General features: G+C 40.1%; 1 protein-coding gene across 2 annotated transcripts in view; it reads left to right on the forward strand.

The window, feature by feature from the left end:
- The window catches only part of CD2AP (CD2 associated protein), a 77,027-nt gene that overhangs the window by 25,004 nt on the left and 29,322 nt on the right, over window positions 1–22,701 (forward strand). For both annotated transcript variants that reach the window (XM_068183283.1, XM_068183282.1), the window contains exons 3-5: window positions 13,487–13,640; window positions 17,155–17,255; window positions 21,286–21,406. In XM_068183283.1, the coding sequence (XP_068039384.1) occupies window positions 13,487–13,640; window positions 17,155–17,255; window positions 21,286–21,406 (376 nt within the window). The remainder of the gene's footprint in view (window positions 1–13,486; window positions 13,641–17,154; window positions 17,256–21,285; window positions 21,407–22,701) is intronic.

Raw genomic sequence — 22,701 nt, forward strand, 5'->3', positions numbered from 1 at the left:
ACATGTTTTCTTTTTCAAATGTTAAATGCTATTAGAGAAGATAAATTATTTTTTAAAAATAAGTAAAAGCCTTTGATTTTCATCAGCTGAAAGAGAATTGGGAGGAAGGTTCTAATTCAAGCTAGTTTGTTTTTGCTAATTTTGTTAGTTTGGCTCTTCTTCATGCTGTGTGAGGGCAGGAAAAGAGCTTGTTGCCTTGGTGCCGGCTGCAGACTGTCCTTGGCTGTTGGGCAGCACAAGGCTGCTTCTTGCCTGTTAGAAGGACAAGCAAAATGTGGACAGGAGCATTATTGCTGCATGCTGCCTGAATGTGTTGGATGCCCCAGATTGAGACTGTATCATCACTGCTAAAGTAGATCAATCCCCTTCTGTTTCCTCCCTCTGGGCTCGGCCCATACATTGGATTTACTGCCATTTTATGCCACTTCTCATGCTTTTACAAATGTATCTTTTCTGTTTGAAGTATGACTAAGTGCTGTCAGCTTCATTTTGGGTTGTTAAAGCAGGAAATAACTTTTTGATTATATCTTCCTTTTATTTCTCAAGTCTTTTAAATATTGCAAAATAATTTTAAATTGTGGCGGTAGGCTTGTTTCATGTAGTGGTAGCAGTTGGGTCTTTGATGTCAGAAGTGCAGCAGAGGAAGCTGAGACTATGTTTTTAATTGGGTTAATTTGTTGTACAGTGTGGGTGTACTAAGCACTACGTGACTTTGAAACACTCCTATGGAGAAGGGAATTTATGGAAGCTTCTTGTGGATACTGATGTAATGCTGATGCTTGGTACCTTATAACGTCATCTGGTAACTTTTTGGTTGGGTTTTAGTGGTTTCTACCCAGGCCTTTTGCATATTGATGGGGAGATCCTAGAGAATGATCAGAGCTTGGTGATGTCTGGTTCCTGGTGCCAGCTGGGACCAGGAAGTTTTCTGTGAGCCCATCACTTGCTGGGTTAACAAGCAATCTGAGATGGTCTGTCCCAAGTGGTGCAGTTCTTGGTGCTGATTTCTACTTGCATAATTTTGCTTTAAAAGAAAGAGAACTGGTAGACTTAGCTAAAGGGAACCCCATAAGGCCTCTGAAACATCCTCAGACACTACTGTGCATTGCCGCTGCGTGGGGTGAGGAGTGGGAGGTGTTGTAAAGGCTGGCTGTGAGCTTGGTCTGTGGGATGTCCAAAGCAGTCCTAAAGCTAGAAGATGGTGGTAAATGTACAGTTGAATACAAGTAGGTTTAAAAAAAGTGCAAACAATTACACTGCCTGCTTGTGAAGCTCATTTCCTTGAATTCATTTTTCAGTGCTGCAGCTTCTTAAAGATGTTCTGGCTATGTTGCAGAGCTGGGTTTTGGAGTGCACACTTTTCCAGTGTTATTAACAAAACCTCATGTGAAATTCCTGTTTAAACTGTGTGCATATCCTCTTTGAATGGGGTTGAATTAGAGTTCTTGTTTCTGACATTGTTATTGCTATTTTTCTGCTTCTTGTATGGGCAATTTAAAATAAACAACTTCATAAATTCCTGAAAGGATTTAGCAATGGAACCTAGCAGACTTGTATTGTTTTATTTGAGAGCAGCTTTTCCTTTCTAAAATCCATCACAGTGAAAAATGTGCACACTTTTGTTTGTTTCCAGTGTGATTAAGAGAAGTGTAGTAATGCTGTTAGATGGAACGTGTGGGGTTTTTTGAGATACTAAAGTGTGTGGAATGTGGAAGACTTTTTTTGTTTTGGGTTAGGTTTTATTTCCGTTTACTTCTAGACTTTATATAATATACAGGAACAGTTCTGTGAAAATAAAGATTAAAAGTCCAGGCCTTCCCTCCTTCAGGAAATCCCCCAGACCTCCCTCTTTTCTCTGGCCCAATGAGTCTAAACTCCCTTTTTTGCATCTGCTTTGACAAGATGGACTAAGATTAATTTTTGTTGATTTGTCTTGAGTAGGTCTATTCACTCTCCAGACACCTGTTGTGTTGATAACTGAAAGTGATTATTTGGTATTCATCCTTCTGCTTATTTTCTTAAGGTTTTTGTCCCTACATAGCTGAGAAGTTTTTTTTTTTAAGAACTGACGTTCCTTGTTTTATTTAATTTATTGCTATCTTAGTTTTGTAAATAGCTGTATTGTGAGTAATAGGCTTTACATGGTAGTAAAACCAGTTTGATCATAAGCTCAAGGCAGTAACTCGGATGAGGGAGGAGCAATGGATAGATTAATCAGTAGCTTTCATCAGTTAAGGCAGAGAGGTTTGCCAGCAGGCTCTGGGGACATTCTGGTGAGCGAGCCGGGCACTGCTCTGAGTGAGTTTGGGCCATGCAGCCCCTCAGCCTTGGAGCTGGTGAAGGGACAGCCTCCTGCCTGCACAGGTGTGAGCAGCTGCTGCTGCTCTAGGGCCGAGCCTGGATCCTCTCCAGCTTAACACATGAACTTTGCTTGCTGTGACATTTTTCTTCCTCCCCCTAAATAAAAAAAACCTGCAACACTGGGCGTGTTCGAGCAAACATGTCCTTGGAAGTGGTAAGCTTGTTTTATTTTCCATATGTTATTAACATCAAATGTTGTAAACAGACTTTGTGTTTCAGGGTAGTGAATAGAAACAGCATGAATTAAAAAGTTATGCTTGCAATATGATTTTGAGGGTTTATTTAGTATATGGTGTCAATTCTTGGTCTTAGAATTGTTTGTGTAATAAAATTACTGGGGGTTGGTTTAGCTCATGTCCCCCTCTGTATTATAGGGAGACGCTTAGAGATTGCAGACAGCTACTGTGCTTGCAGAAAGAGTTCCTTTTTAAAAGGATGATTTGTTTTTAGTTGATTCTTTCTGTTCAACTTCCTGATCTGTGTCTTTGTGGAAACAAAACACTGCCCAAGCCTCTTCCCTTTTCATCACCCCTAGACGAGCACTTTAGAGTAGCACTGCTGATCTACCTCCTTAAGCCCGTGTTTGCTGCCTCTGTCCTGTGTTCTCACTGGAGGGATGCTGTTAAACACAAGTGTGCTGTGAGCCAGTGAGAGAAGTTTTGGCTGAAAGCTCCTTCAAGCATAGCATCTTCCTTAATTCCTTTTCAGAAATAGTAAGTTGACCTCACCCAGAACTTTAAACAGCAATCATGGAGTTGGGAGGGATCGCAGACAAAACAGACTCTTCTAGGTTACTTCTAATCTGGGCATGATTAAAAAGTGTAATAACATTAGTTAAAAAAGCAGATTAATAAATAAACTTTTAAGCAGTGGGTATAGGTTAAGCCATACGCATTTAGTTTGAAACAAGTAGGATGTATTTAAGGAATAGAATAAAATACCTATTTTCAAAATGTTGGTGTCTGCTCCTTAAAGTATTATGTCCAAAATCTTTGCATCCAAGTCAGACTTGGAGAAGACAAGATATGCAGCAATTTATCAGTCCTGTTGGTCAAATTACATTTCACTTTATACAGCCTTTTCCTTTGTTTTATTATAGCTTTGAAGAAACTGTCACCACTAGCAGTGGGTTGTGCAGGGAGGTGACACTGAGTGCTCGGTGCAGCACTGCTTGCCAGGCAGAGTAGGCAGCCCTGCTGGTAAGAAGGTGATGTTTGCTTCTGAGCAGGCAGTTCTTGTTTCTCAGAAACAAAGAATACATGCGAGATTGAAAGCCATATTAAGTAATTTCAGTTTCAGTGCTGAGTATATGAGAGAAGTGCTGGACTCTTTGTCTTCAGGCAAGGAGTGAAGCTGAGCACTCAGGCTGCTGCTTTAACACCTGTTGACAATACTGTGGTGTCAACCCATTGTTCCTGCTGATTTTTCTTCAGGCTTTTGGGGGAAATAGGGCCACTGGAGGAGAGAGTAATTTCAGGGGGTACCTTGTTGGTTTGCCTGAGCTGCACCTGCTAATCCCATCCATTGGCACATGCCTGGGATTTGTGAGAATGGTGATAATGATTCCTGTGCTTGTGGGGTGAGAGACAAGTCTCTGCTATCCAGCTGTTTTGGCCGGAATAAACAAAGAAACAGGTTTTTTTCCAGCTGGAATGTTGGTAATTGGCTTGGGTGAGCCTTGCTTAGAATGTGGAAACTATTGTTTCTAAAAACAACAGTAAAGAAAATTTAATCAACTGAAAACATAGATATAACCAATGGCACTGGTATGTCAGCATTTTCACTGTATTTCAGAGCTCACCATGATTTATTCTTATTCCTGTGACTTTTCCAGTTGAGTCACTGGATTGACTGCCTGGGTTCAGACCAGTTGGGTCCTGACCCTCTGAAGTCCCTTTGTGGTGTGACTGTATCTGGCATGAAGAGTGGAAGTCTGGAGGTGTATTTGATTTAGCACTGTAGAGCTGCTGTTGCTGACCCAGCTCTGCCCACACAGCCATTTGTGGGCACCTGTGTGTCAGGTTGTCTTTTCAGCTGTCACCATGTCCACAGGAATTTCCTTTGTTGGTGTTGGCTGGGGATGTGTGAATTATTTCATATTCCAAGGCAGTATAAGTGTCTTGTTTGGCAAGAAAGAGCATGCAAGTGAGTTGACTATTTGGAATATTTATCTTGATGGACTGTTAGATCTGAAATGTCACAGATGCTTTCCTCAAAAGTGAACTATTTAACTGCAGGAAATCTGTTGAAATGATGTGCCCCTTTCTCTGTCCAAGGTGACCTGTGCTTTAAAATGTTTAAAAAATCACCCGAGAAAAAGATTTCAGTTTGCATTCTCAAACTGTTGTTTCACTGCAAGAGTAAAAATCTGTGGCATTGTGAAGTCTTTAGTGGCTGAATGTGAACACAAAATGGGGAAAACACTGGTGGTTCTTGTAATATTTAGTATCTTTTCAAAGATGAAATATATATATGTTGATGCTGTATTGTTAAGAGCATGAGAGAAATGGAAAGAGCCTCTAAGTTTTGACTCAGTGGCAGCACTGGTAGGGAACTTTGGGGAACTTAAGGTGCTCTTCTGAAGGACATCAGGATAAAGCTGATTAATATGATTAATGACCTATGTGAATACTGCTTCATGTGCTAATTATTCCCTCTGATTTGAGTTATCCAAGTTTGTTGATTGTACTTGTGCCTCTTGCTTTTCTAAATGCCATATCAGCTTGTGATGTTGTTCTGTTGGTAACAGCACGCTCCTGGATACTCCCAGAGCTGCTCTGATTGAGCGTGATGGTTTGTGTGGAAGAAGCAGCAGGTTTATACATGTCCTTATTCCTGTAATCATGTGAAGCAGTCTTCTCCTTTGTCCATCCTTATTTAGTTGTTACACTTGATTAATGTGTAATTTTATAGCTTTCTCTCCAAGCACAGAAGCAAGGCAACCATTCCCTGCCTGGAGGCTGCAAACAGGGTGTGCTTCATCAGGTGTTTGCAACTATCACTGAGCAAACTGCACAAAGCATTGCTGGTGTTTCAGGCAGCAGGGACTGAGTGGGCTTCTGCAGGAACATGACTTTTAAGTTTAGACTTCCCCTGTGTGCAGAAGTCTAAAATACAGCTATCAATATGCACTTTGGAATTAGCATATGTAATAAGACCGAAGAGGTCAGTTACCAGGTGCTGTTTGCTGTGATGTTTGTTACATCCCAGGAGGCTCTGGCTGCACATTCCAGCCATGTAATTGTAGTCCTTTGCCATATTGTCTCATAAATCAACGTGTGTGTACACTCAACACAGTTAATATTAAATCGGTTCTTTTGCTTTTTTATCAGGTGGAATGAAGTAATCTTGTGAAGTAATCTACCCTTGTGCTTAAACCTGCACAAGGGTAGCTCATCGCTGTTCTGTCATCTCTTAATATTTGCACCAATTGTGAATTGTTTGGTGGCTCATCATTTTGGAGGGGGAAGTTAGGTCTTCTCTACTGTAGTGCTTTCAGTATTGAGTTTCAAATGTATGTGTTCCTTGAACACTGGCTTTATTCAGTATTATGAGCTGATCTGAAAGTTTATTGTGGTAAATATTTTCTAGGTTTAACAATCTTTTTTGATGCTCATCACTTTGTAAAAATATATTTAGGTGCGTGTATATGAATTCATTAACTTTGGACTTGGTGTAACAAGCTTTTGAATTCTTAGAAACTGGTGGTGATAAGCATGTTAGATAGATGCTTTCAAAACAGGAGCAAAAAGCAGGATGCATTTTCAATTAAAAATGTTAGTTAATGTATGAATCTCTGGTAATGCCTAATCTTTAAACCTTTTCTAATATTCACTGAGACTTCAGATTTACATTTTTAGCCCTTATTTGACAATCTCTTCAGCATTTAATTTTGTGTCCTAGGCAAGACTTGTGAAGGGATGTGGATGTGTCAGTGTTTTAACTTGTGGCCATGAGTGAAATGCTGAAGGTTTTACAGGGAGTGCAAAGAGATGGTGCCTTGGAAAAAGGATGCAGGGAAGAAGAAAGCTGAGGGTGACAGAATGGAGGCAGAAAGGATGAAGGTGAGAAGGAACAAGGGATGTTCTGAGTTGAACATCAAAGTGAACCTGTAGTAGTTACTGGATCCCACATTTCTCTGGAGCAGCAGTAGAGGCAATTAACTGGGAGAAGGGAAAGGAATGTCTTCCTACCTTCCCATGTGGGGGAAGCTGATAAAACACGTGCTGTGGGAGCTGGAGCTTTGTCTTGCCTTTTGCCATGTGTGATTCTTGCTTTCATTGATCTGAAGCACTATTTTGTGGCTGATGGTTGACAGGACATAAACTGTTATTCTATAAAACAATTACAAGAAATATAATTAAATTTTCATGTATATGTATTAGCAAATATAATAGAGAAGAAATGCAATCAGCATTTCAAAATGGTTTTATCTGGCTATGAACATGGCAACACCATAGAATATTCTTAAGGTATTCTATTCAGAAGTATTTCAAAATGAACTCTTTTCTTAATTAAATGGTTGGGAAACATTGATGTAAAGATCTGTGCTTCCTCTGTTTACTCCTGTTAATTTAGGATTCCTTGCTCTGCTGTTGGTAGACCTGGTGAGCTGACTGCTGACATTTCCTGCATCTGGGCTTTCAGGTTTTGTTTGAGATCTCTTGTATTTTTGCCAGTATTAACAAGACTTCATGTCAGATTCTGATTTTACTCTTGCTTGGGGCAAAGTTAATACGTATCCAGTTCTCCATGATAAAATTGAATTATTTGTATATATAAAAACTATATGCATGTATTTTTATAATCTGTATCAAAATCTGAAACTTAAAGCCTGCTTCTACAGGCTTCTGCCTCTATAGGGTGTTCCTTACGTAGGAAAGTTCAGCTCTTTGTTCTTGACCTTCAAGTATGACAATTAATTTGCTACATTCAATGACTCAGGTTTTAGTCTGTAAATCTGCAGCAATTCAGTTAATTTTTAATACTTCCTGGAGATCCCACTTACTCCACATGTTGCATATTGTGAGAAAGAAGTGATACCTTGCCTGATTGATGATAGTTTTCCTCCCACACAAGGAGACAGTATGATTAAAAGATCTATATTTAGCATAGATTATAACACATGTAAAAATGTTGGTAACTTGTTAAACCATGTTAGGTGGTGTGGGTGTGGCTTAATAGAAAGCGTCAAGTCAGACTGTGAAGCGGCGAAGGCAGGGAGTGCTGCTGCCTCGGTTGGTTCAGCCTGATGGTGGGTCAGCACTTAAACCCACTGATTCACTGTTGAACATTCCCTACTTCAACCATAAATTAAGCCCCCAAAAATCAACCCATGACACCTGTTACACTTTCCTGGAGGTAAATTGTCTTGCAAAACAGAGGTTATCCATCTTGTCTGTTCTTCAGATGGTTGCTGCTTTCATCTTTAGGTGATTTGTTTCTGTTTTCAAAGATAATGTTTAATTCTCTGGAGGGTCAGGGGCAGCCTCTGACCTCTCCCAGCCAAGTTCTTCTCTTGAGAGGTGGAACCTGCTCTGCTCTCATCTCCTGAATGCTCCAGGGAAGGAACTCAGCAGCTTCTCAGCTATTTTGGTCCATTGAATTTTCTTGATGTTTCCCTTTAGGTCAGGTAAAGTAATGAGACAGGTAGGAACAGCTGCACATTACTCATCTTTCTTTCGTTGCCTTTATTAAATATTTTGCCTCTGGGCACCAACATTGAGGATGAGAAATCATATTTTCTACTAAAAGAAGAGACACAGGCAAAATGAAAGTATGTGGAATATCTAAGATTTAAGTGACTGGAGCTGTTAAGGCTGCCATGTGCCTACCTGTTTGTTGCTGTTACTAAAACTGGAAATATATATGGAAATGCCTAAATAATTAGTTATGTGAAGATTTTTGTGCTCCAGGAACTGAGGTCTCATTGCTCTTGAAGAAGTTATGGATAACAATCTCTCCTCTGTAGGCAGCTGTACAGATTTTTGTATGTATTTACATAGAGTTACATTTCTATGTGTTTTTTTCAGGAATGGCATTTTGCAGGCTGTGAACTTGTATAAACAGAACTATTGTCTGCTTACAATTCTTCCCTCTCCCCTAAGATGACAGGTTCAATTCTGAGTTACTTATTTTCTACCCTCTAAAATATGAGTCATAGACTTAATTTGTCAGTCCATGTGTTCTTCATTGCTGTTCTGATGGGGAAGAAAAGAGACGAGATAACTGTATGTGTAGGCTTCGACATTTATCTTTGTGTGTTCTTTAGCTCAGCCTCTTTAGAGATTGAGACCATTATCTGCTGCTTGAGATCTTGCTTTAAAATGTGCTCAGCCACTAAGAGTAATGCACTCATTTTTGCCCAAACTGATGTTACAGTGGAATTAATATAAGAAGTCTAAAGATGATTGTTCTTTGTATGATGGCATATATAGGAGGAGATGGCAGCTGAAGCCTTAATATTTATGTGTGAGGAATCTAGCTAAGGATTTAGATTTGCTGGATAGTGAACTTCTCTGTGGCCTATAATTCAGGAATAGACTTCATATTTTTAACTCCTGGCCTTTCAGACACTCTGACCTGCTTTCTGCATCTCCACTGCCTGCCTGATTTGAGAGCTCTTGGCTTCTGGCGAGGGAAGTGGGGAGGATCCAGCTGTCCCCGCTGGAGCTGTGGGTGGGCAGGCGGCTGCTGGAGGGGACCTGCGCGCCTCGGAAGTAGGTCAGGAGCACTCGCTTGTTTTAACAGCATCATGAGGCTGTGCATGCATTTACATGTGTTGCATTTTTGTCTGCATATAAAGGATAGTTCTTGCATCACACATTGCTGCACTTAAATGATTTGGAGATTTTTATTTGTAAACATACGCATTTCTTTGACTGATTATTAAACTGTGACAGATGCAATTAAAGCGAAAACTGCTTTTTAATTTTTTTTTTATAGTAAAATTTCTATACTTGTTTTTTGCCTATCAGGCTTCAGTGAGTTTGTAAGTGTTGTGAAATACACATTCAGTGGAGATTATGAAAACTTCAAACCTTTATGACTACTGCTGTAGTTCAGAACAGAACAAGTGGGTGTTTGCTTCCCAGTGGAGTGTTTTATGCCAAGAGACAGTCTGTATTGACCTTGTACTGCCAACTCATAAATGCATAAAATCATGCTGCTCATGGAAACACTGACAAGCCTTGAACTGCAATGGACTGTCAGAATAAAATTATTAACATTTTCAGCTGCAGTTAATGTCATATTTTCATTTTGGTTTTGCTGGCTGGCAGCTGGCAGTGGCCTCACCTCGGCAACAAGATGAAGTGTCCTGGAGCTTTTTGTTGGTATTGTCACAACACAGACTCGCTCTGATAATATGGGTATACAAGGCTGACTTAAAACCCACCAAAAATAAAGAAAGAAAACTGCCATGTGAAACCCATGGACAGGAGCCTTGGGCATGTTCAGGTTGAGTAGAGTGGTACCTCAGAGGTGAGACCTGTGGGCAGTGTCATTTTCTAACCACTGAAGTTCAAGCAAGATGTTCGGAAGAGATGTAAGAGTTGCAAACTCTTATTAATGTTACTGATAGGGCATGAATTAATGTTTGCATCAATAACTGTCAGTTTTGAGAGATCCAGTCTGTCTCTGTGTAGAAATTACTTCCTCTGTGAAAGGAGTCATAAGGATGATGCCCAGAATGAAGATGCTGGCAGGGGTGATGTGTGTGTATCAGAGGATCCTCATGTGTGCTTTTGAAAATGAATCTTGGAGCACTTCCCTGCTGTTAGAAGACTGATGTGAACTACAGGGTTGTGGTGTAGTGGACCAAATGCAGGTGTGGAGACCAGGGATTCCTGAATTTATTTCAGTTTGGTTTTATTTTAGTATCGTTTATAATGCCCCAAGGAAGGATAATTAACGTTGTGGTTTGTCTTTAACAATGAGAAAAAAAAAATAGTTCTTTCTTTACAAGAATGTAACAAAGGATAGAGAGTGAAATGTGAAAAAAACAGTTGCTGGCCCATTTAGGTATTGCTTACTGACACCTTCTGTAGTTCTTTGTCGAAACTAGATTTATGCCTGGCTGCTGTGGCAGAACTCTCTCGTGTGGGTGTTTTTTCTCTCCTTGTTGCAGAGCAGCTCCATGTGATGCTCTGGTGCTGTTTTCTAATACACAAAGTAAAGCGTCACTGTCGACTCTGATTCAAACCTGACTGGTACCAGTCCTGTATCCCGTCTGCTCCTTGTAAATCTGACAGATTTGCAGTTTCTGCTCCTGTTTTTATCACAGTAACCTTGAACTTCTCCTTGCATCCTCTTTGCTTTCGTGTGTCTTGGATTAGGATGATTTCTCTTAGTTGTATATTGACGTGCTCACAGCTTTCCTGTCCTGGCTGTGCTAGGAGGGTACAGAGGGTACCTTCCTGGTGCTGCCGGGCTCTCCCACTGTCTGATTGGTCTTTTGGATGTCTCCTGAGGAAATTCCTCACCAGTAAATCTTCAGCCTTTGCATTGGGCAGCAAGATTTTCTGCATGTAATAACTATACACAGAATTATTTTAGATCTTATTTTTTTTTAAATAATGCCACTGTGCTTCCTGAGACCCACAGTATTTTCTACATGTCATTACTTCAGGTGGAGACTCAAGCCTGGTAAGAAAGTTGCTCGAGCATTTCTCTTTTTGGTTTTGCATCTTTGGTCTTTTGTAGTGGGCACTGCTTTTGTCTGAAATAATTTCCAATTATTTATGACCTATCCATAATTTTGCTGCCTTTGATGCTGGACTTAAAAACATATTGTCTGTTTAATTCAAATTACCGATTAAGGTGGTGCTTATCTCACAATATTTTCTAGCATTTGGAAGTGGTGTGTGTGTTGGTTTTTGTTCTTTTTTTGTCTAATAAATAAATTTAAAAAAGGAAAAAAGGTCATGTTTTTGACTAAACTGCCTGTGTGGGGCTTCCCCACTTCCTTTTTGCATCTCTGTGCTTCTATAAAGCAATTGAAGCAGCTGCTTCTGAAGTCTTTTGCAAAGTGCTGACCTCAGGAAGGAGCCTGGAGCTGACTCTTTACTGGAAAGTGTAGCAATTGAAAAACCTGGGGAAGTACTAGTTCCTGGAGCAGCTTGGAGATTTTAGAGCCTGTATAAATTGCATAGCAAAAAAAAAAAAAAAATCCAGGGGCAGGCAGAAGCACTCGCGGCAGATTTTCAAGTACCAGTATGTTTTTAAGATGAGCATAATGGCCTTGTCAGCAAGGCAGCTAGAATGACGTTTTGGAGGTGACAAACTTTTCAACTGTAGCCAAATTTAAGTGCTTACAGTTTTATCAGTCTTCTAAGTAACAGGCCAAAAAACATCTGTAGGCCTGAGAATGACAGAATCTTTGACATGTGAAATGTCTGCTCAAATGAGAGGTAGACAGGATACTGTGGTATTCAAGAGGGGTTAGTTTTTGTTAGTTTTGGGGTTTTTTGAACTTGGAAGATGGGATGACTCTCAGCAGAGCTAAGATCTCCAGGGCAGAAATCACCATGGAGGAAGGAGAGTAACAGCAGGAACTACTCGACTGTTTTCTAAAAAGCCTTTTTTATGTAATGTAGATGAGTGGGAGGAAAAATCCTGCTGTCTGTAGTCTTGCTCTGTTCTTTTGAGAAATTGGATGATGCTTTGGTCTGTTTAACTTGAGGTTCATAGTACATTTGAAAGCATCAGTGGGTGTTCAGACATGCTGTTTTCCAGCTGGACAGCTACAAGTAGGAAAGCTGGGCTTTAATGGTCCAAAAAGCACCAGACAGACAGGTCCTGGGGAATATGTTCCTCATATTTTTGGCATTTTATCAGCACATGGGTTTTATTGTATTGAAGCTCACGTTCAAGAGTTCACATGACATGAGTAAGTGTATATCTATGCCTTGCCAATTCTGTTTTCAAGTATTAAATATTTTATTGCGGCTACAGCTGCAATAACTCATGGAGTTGTTAACCAGTGGCTACTGATGGTGGATACAAGAATTGGTCTGAAGTGGATCAAAAAAGCTGCAAGTACTTAGGGGTGTTTGCATCCCCAGAGATGGTGTGGAGGCAGACAGGACCATGGGTGCAGAAAGGGATTAGACAGCTCCAACTGCAGGCACAGGAGGGAGGGGAGGTGATCCATCTCCCTGATGGAACCCTTACAGGTGCTCTGGGAACATGGGAGGATCTGAGCTGCAGGAGCTCTAAAGAGCATCTGGGATTTTGGCTGCTGGAAGCTCTGTGCTGCAATAGATGGGCCATTGATCTGACTTAATGGGTTTTTTCTTGTGCAAAGTGATGGTTTCCTTCTTTCAGAATATCTGTTCTCCAGTGGAATCCCATTTAATGAGCTGATGCAATAGAGTGACTGTTGCTGCTTGGCCTTTTTGTCAAGAACTGTTGCTTTCTTGTTTATAGGCTTCTCAGTCCTGTTTGGTGCAATCAGTTTCAATGCTAGCATTCTAATTTAGAAAGATTAGGAGAGTGGGAGACATTAACCAGAAAAATGGTATCTCTGATATTTTCCTCTTGGATCTTTCCCCTCACTTACTCCCACTCTGTTTCTTGGAGCTCACTTTCTTTTCTGCTCACATCTTTCAGCAGTGCAATTGCATCTCTCATCTGTAAACACCTTGGAGTTTTCTGGGGCAGAGATGATCACCTAATACACATTTATGTATGAAAATATTTTAGTACCCTACCTTATGGTCTGTCATTGAAGCAATATATATATTCTTAAAAATGTTTTCAAATATGATCTGTCACATAAAAGTTGTAATATGAGACTTCTCATATTGTAATATGATACTCTTGAATATGAGTTCAAAGCTCCTTTTCTGAGATTTAGAGTAGATGGCTAAAATGCTGCTCCTGTTTCTGATTTTTCTCAGCACATTACCTGTTTACTAACACAATTGTATGGAAAGGTCAAATTTATTACAGTCTTGGGTATGTTTAGTTGCAGGATGAAGACCATAATTTTTGAGTATTATATGTCATTATAACCCAAAGGGTAAGTACCTGAAATGTGTTAGTCTAAGGTGCACCTGTTTAAAACCACTGACCTCTTGGGTGATTTAAGTGGCCTCTGAGTCTTTTAAATCTCTTGTTTCAGGAAGTTAAGAAGGATGTAGAACCCAAGGATGATGCTGTGCCACTCAGGAGGGAGAAATCTGGCAATGTAGCCAGCCTTGTGCAGCGTATGAGCAGCTATGGGCTTCCAGCAGGAGGATTTCAGCCTCATCCCCCATCCAAAGGCTTCAAGAAGCGTACGTGGTCTTTCCAATTCCTTCAGTTGCGCATGCTGCTGACGTGCATTTTCAAAATAAACATGAATTATTTAATGCATGACTTAGTTTTAAGGTTATGTGGAAAACTAGAGACATAGGAGGAAAAACTGATTCAAAGACAAATTTTGCTTCTGTTACATATGGACAGAAAGCTTAAATGTATCTTTTAACACCAATAATAGGAATGAATTTTCCTGTGAACAGGATTTAGACTTCTTCCAGATGTCAGAGAGCTCTGTAACTTCATGTGAGCTCTGTTTGTATTATCAGGTACCTGAACGGCGAGCTTGCAGGCCTGTTCATGATAATGGAAAGTTTTCCTGTGGTCATTTTAAAAGAAAAGTTGAAACATGAAAACATCAAGTTTTGCTACAAATTCAAGGCTTTGACAAGGAAGCACTGTGTAATTCAGATTCTTCCAGATAAGCTCGCTTCTGGTGTGAAATAAGGTGGAGTTTGTGGTGTTAACAAAAAACTGTAATTTTCCTTTTGTTCTGACAAACAGGATGGCAGGAGTGTAGTACTGGTGCTTCTGTAGCTGTGATTTCTTTGTTATAATGCCAGTTTTTATATCAAGGTGACTGAAGCCTAGAGAAGAAACCTTACCATTCCCTGCCTCCAGCAAATGGGCTTGTGATTTGTATTTGGTCATACCAATCTCTTGTAAGATATTGCTTTAAATTACTGTGGCTTCCTCTGTCTTAAAAGATTTTGAAGGCATTTATGATTTAAGCTTGCTTTTTAAACAAAGATTTCAGAACTTACTGGCTCTGGCATGTTTATGCTTTGAGGTTTTACCTGTATTCTACTAGTTATTGTTTAAAACCCTGAAACAGGACCACCACCGCCTTTACAAATTTTTTGAGACTTTGTTCCAGGAAACTAAGGATTTCAAATCATTTTTTAGTGACTCTGATGTGTGTGCATGTTGGCAAAAGCATGTAGGTGCCTGTTGGGTGTTTACACAGCATACTTTGGAAAAATCCAACCTGAAAGATTAATGCTGTTCCTAGATAAATACAGCCAGGCTCTGGAAGGGAAACAGTGTGATCGTGTGGGTCCTTCCACCTGGACACATCAGGATTCTGTGAACATGATCTGATACCAGTTCAGCTGCCAGCTGTTGTTCTGGTCACCCTAACCCTGGAATGTTCCCATGTTTTCCTTGCCATATCCTCATGCTGGTGGCTGTGGCCAGGGTAGAAGGTACAGCTTGGTCTCAAACTCTGCAGGGCTCTGGCTACTCTCATCCTTCTGGAGAAAATGGTGTGCAAGCACTTCCCTTTAGGCACACAGCTGTTTACCTGGTGCAGTGGCAGTCTCTGCATTTCCATTTCACTTGCTGTTCCCTTCTTCCTGGAAGATTGTTTGAACAGCTCCTGAAGATCCTGTTTGCTCTGTGCCTGGGCAATTGCTTCCTTTCTAGAGCTTAGTTGTCTTTGTGTTTCTGGTTTTTCACTTGCTGAAATGAGGTTTACAATGTTAAAAACAAAGTTAAGTTTCTTTCATGCAGCTCTCCCTGAATTCAGGTATTTTTGTGTCAGGTGGGTGGTAAGCTGCAGGCAGAATTCCTATCAGATGTTCTGCCTGTGTTCAGCAGAAAGAAAATACAGAAGGTGTGCTAAGTAACAGCAACAAAGAGCTAAATTTGGTTTACCCTGTACAAAACAAACAAAACCTGAAGCCAGACAAGTTGTTTTGGAAAGGGACAGAATTGCCTGCAGGCTGCCAGCCCAGCAGTCGTACAGCAGCACGTGAAGCTGGAGTTCTTTTCTCTGAGAGGACAGGTTCCCTTCCTAGGTTATTCTAGGGATTTTCAGAAGTGGGAGGCAGTACTTCCTAAATTGTGTCACTGGAAACAGACCTCAGATAAGAGGGAGGTTTCTGGGTGTGAAATGCATCCATGGGTTCCCCCCACTCCCATTTAGATATAATTACACTATGAAAATGAAGACTGAGATCAGATTTATGCCAAATGGCAGTGACTTTTTAATTTGCCTTTTTTGGTAGCAGTTAATCTCCTACAAAGCAGAAGCCTTGAAAGCACTGCAGGAGGCATTAAAGGCTATTGAACCATTTATTGCAATTACTCTGAACTGAACAATCCCTCTGGGCTTGTGCATGAGTTGCAGTGGAGGTAAAAGCAGGGTATATTATGTGGGCAATTATGTGTTACTAGAAATAACCCATAAAGCTTCATATTTCTGGTTTGTTTCTTGCATAGATCATATACCAGCATGTAGAAAATTCTTGACTTGGTGAGCCCTCTCTCAGAAATTTTAGATGCTGAATATTACTCCAATGCCTGGCCTATTTTGTGCTGAGGATGCTGGGTGTGGTTTTCTAAATGCCTTGCTCTGGACTTTGCACAGTGCTGTAAAAAGACAAGGATCAATCTTGGAGGCAGTATCTGTGTTTTGAAATGTTTTTACACAGCTAATCTTAATTGCTGAAGCTTGAGTGTGGAAGGAGTACAAAGTATAAGAGAGAGAGAGCATGGAAATCACACAGGTCCTGTAAGCTTAGGCTTTACCACTTGAAGCTTTTGATTGATATTTTCATTTAAACTGTGGCAGATTGTTTTTGAGGAGGATAGGGAGCATGCATGGGTCATATCTCAAGATGATAATTGTCTTCAAAAGCATGCTGGCTGCTCTGTTGTGGAAGAAGTCTGAAGGCATGGCCTCCTGTTTAAAGGAGAAGTGCATAAACTGTCTGGGTTCAGCAACAGCAGCGCTCCAGGATATGTGCAGAGTAATTAGGCAGTGTGGGTTCACACCACTGTGACTGCAGGGCTTGAGTTCTCAGAAACCACTTCAATGCTTTCCCCTCTCAGGATGTCATTTTGCCTTTTAATGTCTGCAGCGCTTTAATGATATAGGGCAAACAGCTAAAAACTGCACTTGATTTTAATCTTGCCTTTGTCAAAGACTGCTAATTGGCAGTTTGAATTGCTAGATGCCATACTGGCACTGAGAAAAGGTAGGTTTTTTTTTTTTTTAATTCACAGATAAAAATTCGTTCAGATTTTGAAATATGAATCCAGCAAATGTTAGCATTACCTCAGAGCTGTGGTTAGCAAGGTCCTTGTTAGAGGCCAGAAGGTCTGTAAGCTCTCCAGTGGTGCATAACAGAAGTTCCTGCTTTCAGGATTACTTAAGGACTGGAGGCTCAAACGTGCACATTTTCTTCCAAGTAGGTACTAACTAGCAGTGATTCCCATTCTTGCAAATTTTGGTTGGGAAATAGCTTGAGAAATCAATGTAGTGGGGATTTGCCTGACTTGCTTGTGTCAACATGCTTTTTAATTGGTATAGTGTTTGTTTATCAAATCTATTGCTCCCTAGCCAAAGGTGACCCAAGCAAACCACAAAATCAGGATCAAAAGCTACATAGCTTTTTGGGATGGTTTCTGGGTCTTCAGGAGCAGAGTCTAGAAAGGATGAGTTCTCCTTTATGAGTGTTCTTACTTTTGGTGTTTCCCTCAAATCAGGGTCCAAGAAGCGGCAGTGCAAAGTGCTCTTCGAGTACATTCCACAGAATGAGGATGAGCTGGAACTCAAGCTAGGAGATGTGATTGACATCATTGATGAGGTAAGCTGTTCTACAGAGCTGGCCATTCATGTGCTGAGAATCAAATCACCTTTTTAGATGATTTTTTGTATTACAGGCATGTTGGGAAAATAGCATGGGAAGTAGTGTTTTTGCAGCTAAAGTTAATAATTCTGGAGTTTTTTCTCTCAGGATCTAATACTAAAACAATGAATGCTAGGGGTTAGAAGAAATTGTTATCTGTTACACAGATTCATTTCTTGAAAGAGTTTTTGCTGTTCTTTGGCCCTGTCTGTGTGATCCTTGGCTTTAGGACACTTGTGGTAGAACTGTTAGATCACTTCCTTTAGGCTGACATACTCCAAATTGGTATAGGTGAAAACTGTCAATTGACTTGATTTGCCAGTTTCAAGTTCTCTTGTAAACTCATTGAGTTGGAATGGTGGTTTCTTATATTTTCTTAGCCATGTGCTTCCTTGGTGTCTGTTCCATTCAATAGCAGTGGTGGGGAGCTTGTATGTGTCAGAGGAGTGTCTCTTCCAAATGTGAAATCTGTCAGTGAAGCTGTGGAAAAGATCAGAGTGATTGTGGAAGGAATCTTTTTAGAACTCAGTTGAAAACTTCTGCACAGCAGGCTCTAACCTTCACTGGTGCCATCTCTGCCTCCCTGAGGCTCTGAGGAAGGAGAGTGAAGCTTTCTTTCTAGCCATGTGTTGCTGGTGGTGCTTTTTAAGTAGTTTTATGAGACTGTGTTTTTCATGTGCATGACTCTCTTTGGAGGAGAGTGCTAACCTGACAGTTGGCAGGAAGGAGACTTCCATTTTCCTAGCACGGAAAAAACTGTGCCCTTACATGCATTTGCACTAATACTTCCAGAATTTAATATCTGAGAGTAAACAGAGCAAATGACTTGCAAAACCTGCTCACTAAACTCAGTTTCATAAATACCTTTGTGTGTGGGTGTTTTTAGAGGAGTGTTCCTGGGTAACCTCAGCAGTTTAATTTGTGGATGGTGCCTGCACTGGCAGTTGTGACTGGATGGTCCAGTGTAAGCATTCATGAGAGAGCACGTGCAGTAACTGTTGTGGGAACAGCTCTTTTGCTTGCACGTGTCAGCAGCTGGAATTATTTTCAGAGGGGTGTGCGGTGTCATGTACCAGAGATGGCCAAATGGCCAAACAGAATAAAAAGATCGGAGCATTTCCTCATCTGCTTTCTTAAGGAAGTGTGGATTATATTTTATTTAGATTTTTGTTTTGTTAGTTGCCATGTGTATTCCTTTTTTAATGATTTGAAAATATGTTTTTGTAGTACACGGTCTTTGCTACTTCTTTGACAAATTTTTAGGGAAATGCTACCTGATAGAAAAATAGTGCAGCTTGCTATGATCACAGAGCTGTTTGCACACTGTTTTCATGGTGATGTAGAAGAGGCCTGACAGGTGTAGACTACATCTGTCTGCTTCATGAAACTGTACTGATGGGATCAGAAATGTAAAGAATGATAGAAAATACTCTCCACTGGTTGTGCAATATGCTGGGATAACTTGTCTTAGGTAATTTGTCCTCACTACTGTGAGATAGTTTGCTTCTGTTTATGTGTAAAAGGTGGTGTTTCTGTACATGCAGATGACTTGTTACTGTTACTTCAAGGAAAAATTTTTTGGTCACCTCTTTCTGTGGGGAAATAAGTTAAAATCAGCTCTGTGAGGGGATCGGCTCTATCAGTTACTTGAGAATAGTTCAATACTTAGCCCTTGAGTGGTTTTTGTAAATTGAGTTGATATAAATGACACCACTGATCGTGAAATCAAAGGTGAAGGCAAATGGGTTCAGAAATTAAGTGGTTGATATTGAAGGGAGCAGAAGTAACTTTTTGGGAAGAAAATTGTGCTGTATACTGGCTGAATCCACAGGGCTTTTTGTTTATAGAACATCACGTGAGTTTTACACATAAAGAACATGCACAGAGTGCACGTGATGATTGTGTCATTGCTCTAAAACCTTTGTTTCTCCTTTATCTCCTTTATCTTCCCCTCTCTCCTGTCAGGAGCAGCACTAAATAGCAGATTCATTTTTGTAGTATTATAGTTTTAGTATTTACATGCTGTTTTTTCAAGCAAAATAAAATGTCTTACAACATCATTAGGGAAGTTTTTAGTTAAAAAAAAAGAAACAAAAAGAAAAATACAACAGATTGGTAAAGCTGCTTATTTCAGCCATCTTCGCCATTTTTTCTTTGGAAGTCTGAGTTTTTCGTACAAATAAGCCGATGGGATTCACACTGAAAAAAAGTTCTGGTGTGTGTACCAGAGCTGTACCTCCCTCTTGTGGAAATTGGATCATATGATAATATTTTGGAATGGAAGGGAAGGGTTATGAAATTGTCATCTGTGTTGCTGCTGCTACCAGATGTGCAGATGTTCTCCACCAAAGCGTGGAGAACTTCTTTAGCCTGTGTCTTAACGTTGATGAAAGAAACCTTTTCTGGCCAGACACTTTGTGTGTAGTCAGGGGTTTATATAAAGGCAGTATGGTGAGGAGGCTGAAGTGAGTGTGCCCAAGAAATTTTGGGTTTGTTCCTGAGTGCCTCTGAGTTGGCATCGCTTTGTTTTGCTGTAAAGTGCTTTTTCTGACCACATCTCTTGGCAGAAGAATAAATGCTCAAGTAATTTTCTGTGTTGTAACCATTAAAAGTCCCTTTCTCATGGCTCCTGAGTGAGTAGGGTGGGTGAGTCAAGGCATTTGTATTTTAGTTTTCTGTTATGTGTTCCATAAAACCTGAGGTGCCAGAGCCTGGGCAGCATTTGCCAGTAATCTGTGCTTAAAATTTGTTTCAGAGGACCAGACTCTGAGTTTGAGCCATCCACAACAAAGCTGTATTTTCACACCAGGATGCCTTTAAAAACAACAGTGCTTTTTTCATTGCCTGTGTCTGCAGCTGCCAGGTTCTCCTTGGGCTCTGCTTGCTTGGAGGTGGACTGGCATTTAAAAACTGTGCCTGTGTGTCAGGCATAGTGACCTAAAAAGCCAGGCTAAAAAAAGATAATGCAAACAGCTGCTGCTTGGTTTGCTTTTTCCTTTTCCTCTTGCTTTCCTTTCTTAAAAACAGCTTTCCAGCCTCAAAACAGGGCAACCTAAATAAGAGTCTGAAAATTCATCTTTGTTACAGTTTTTAACTAGTGCTCATTAGGGAAAGAAAGTGAATTTATTTAAGGCATTTTGAAAACTGTTCATAAATTCAAAGACCACAATTCTTAGTCCTTTGGCATAATTTTACCCCATCACCTCTTCCTGCCCTGCTTTTGCTTGTTCTGCTTTAGCCCCATGTGGGGTATTCCTGGTAAAGTTTCCAATATATTGCTGGTCTTAGGACTGCTGTGTGCCTCCACAAAACCCTTGTGGACTTGCTGAGGTTGGTCAGCTCTGGGCAGGTCCCTGCCCCTGTGGTGTGTGTTGGGCCAGGCTGTGCTGTTCAGCCTCCTGCTAGATGGAGTGGATAGTTTAGTTTTCCATTTCTCAGACATCCTAAAGGACTTTTCTCTCTTCTACCCCACTTTATCTGTAGAAATTTGATCTTTGAAACTTGTCTTTTGATCAAAATTGTGTGAAGCTGCCTTGTGGATATGAGGCCAGTCAGAGAGCAGGACTGATGGAAACTGGACAAGACAGAGGAAAAGACAGATGGACAGCAAGAACACATAAAAATTTCCATGGACACACAGACTCAAAGTTTCATCTGTATTTCATGAACAGTTTAATATTTATTTATTGTGTTAAATGTGCAGTACCTCTTATTCTGTCTTGAGCAAGTTGATGAACCTTTTGCTGCTTTTTGGGATTAACTGGAATGGGGCTAATCTCCTGTTAGGATCATTGCTGTAGTCCTACAATTAACATTAAATTATTTTCTTCCTCTTCTTTTTGTCTAATGCTTCTACATGTTTGATAGGTTTCTTTATGAAGAAATTGTGGTAATTTGAACTTTCCCCAAAGTTGGTTGTAGAGTTTGTATGGAATTGATAGGAATTTCCTTTTACTCTATTGGTAATGTGCAAAACATTTCTATACAGGTAGAAGAAGGATGGTGGAGTGGAATACTGAATGGTAAGGCAGGGATGTTTCCTTCAAACTTTGTGAAAGAATTGGAATCAACGGATGATGGAGAAACACAGGATGCTCTGGATGACACAGGTAGTGTTCTGTTTGTTGCAAACTCTTAACAAAGTAATTTTTGATTTTTGATATAATTTAGAGTATTATGGTTAAAGTACAACAAAGTTGTAAAGAATTCAATCTTCCTAAGAATGATTTTCCATTTTATTTCCAGAAAGTGTTAATGCTGAGTGTGAAGATACCTGTCTGCTCCCACCTTCACTCATAACAAAATTGCAAAGTCTTAATCTTGCAAATGTGTGTTATACACTTTATCACTAGAACTTTTATCATATTCAAAGTTGATATTTTTTAGACTTGGATATAAAATTATTGTTTTGTTCAGTGGTTTTTTTCAGTCTTATTCTCACAGACCTGAGCTCTCTAAAACAGAAAATTCAAGTGTCTAACCAAGTCATTTGGGAATCAAAACAGTGTGGAGAGCCTCAACTTAAAATGAGTCCAGGGAAGGAGACCCTGGTTCTTAGGCCTTAGATTATGTTTTAATCTAACAATAAGATGTTTTTAAGGCAGGATTTACATTTGGCTGTCCTTTTGTGGCCATGACTGTATAGCAGAGGCAGAAGCAGATGCTCTGTGGCTAAACGGTAACTGGGTGGTGCCAGGCAGGTTTGTGCTTTACAGGCAATTATCTTGAAAATGCACTTCAGAAACATTTCAGTCTATGAAGATCAGTTTGAAGGGGACTTGTGGTATGGTATTGCTGAAACAGGAATGTTTTTTTGGGAACATCATAGCAGGAGTTAATTGATTTTTAAAAGACAGTTTTGGTTGGTTTTTTTTTTTTTTTTTTTTTGTTTTGTTTTGTTTTTTTTTTTTACCTTGTGGTAATGTCCACCCTCATTTACATGGTGTCCAGTACTGATTGCTTCAAACAAGGGCTTGCTCAGACATAGGGAAGAGCTTGGCTTGGAATTTTTTTTTTTTTTTTTTGAAATTGTGGAAATCACAGCAACATAAAATAAGAGTTTGACTTGGGCAGTCCCAAATAGCTCAATGGCTGTTTCCTTGGAGATCAAGTTCCCTGAGTTTAGTGGGGTCTGGTGCAGTGAATTTACAAATGGGTATGTGTTAATCTTAATTCCTGTATAATGAGATCAGTGACACTGCACAGTAATTTGAAGTAATTGTATTTTCTGTCAGTACCTAACAAGGTGGTGTGTTTAGCCCCTCATCCCTCCAGGGTTATATTTAATATTCAGTACTTTCACAGTCAGGGTCTTCAGTATCTTTTGGTTCCCTCCTCACTCTTGGGAAGCAGTAACTTCCTCTTTCACTCACCTGTGGTCATTCAAAGGTGCAGCCTGGACTGT

This window comes from Anomalospiza imberbis, chromosome 3 (assembly GCF_031753505.1).
Source record: "Anomalospiza imberbis isolate Cuckoo-Finch-1a 21T00152 chromosome 3, ASM3175350v1, whole genome shotgun sequence".
In the NCBI taxonomy this organism is placed as follows: Eukaryota; Metazoa; Chordata; class Aves; order Passeriformes; family Viduidae; genus Anomalospiza; species Anomalospiza imberbis.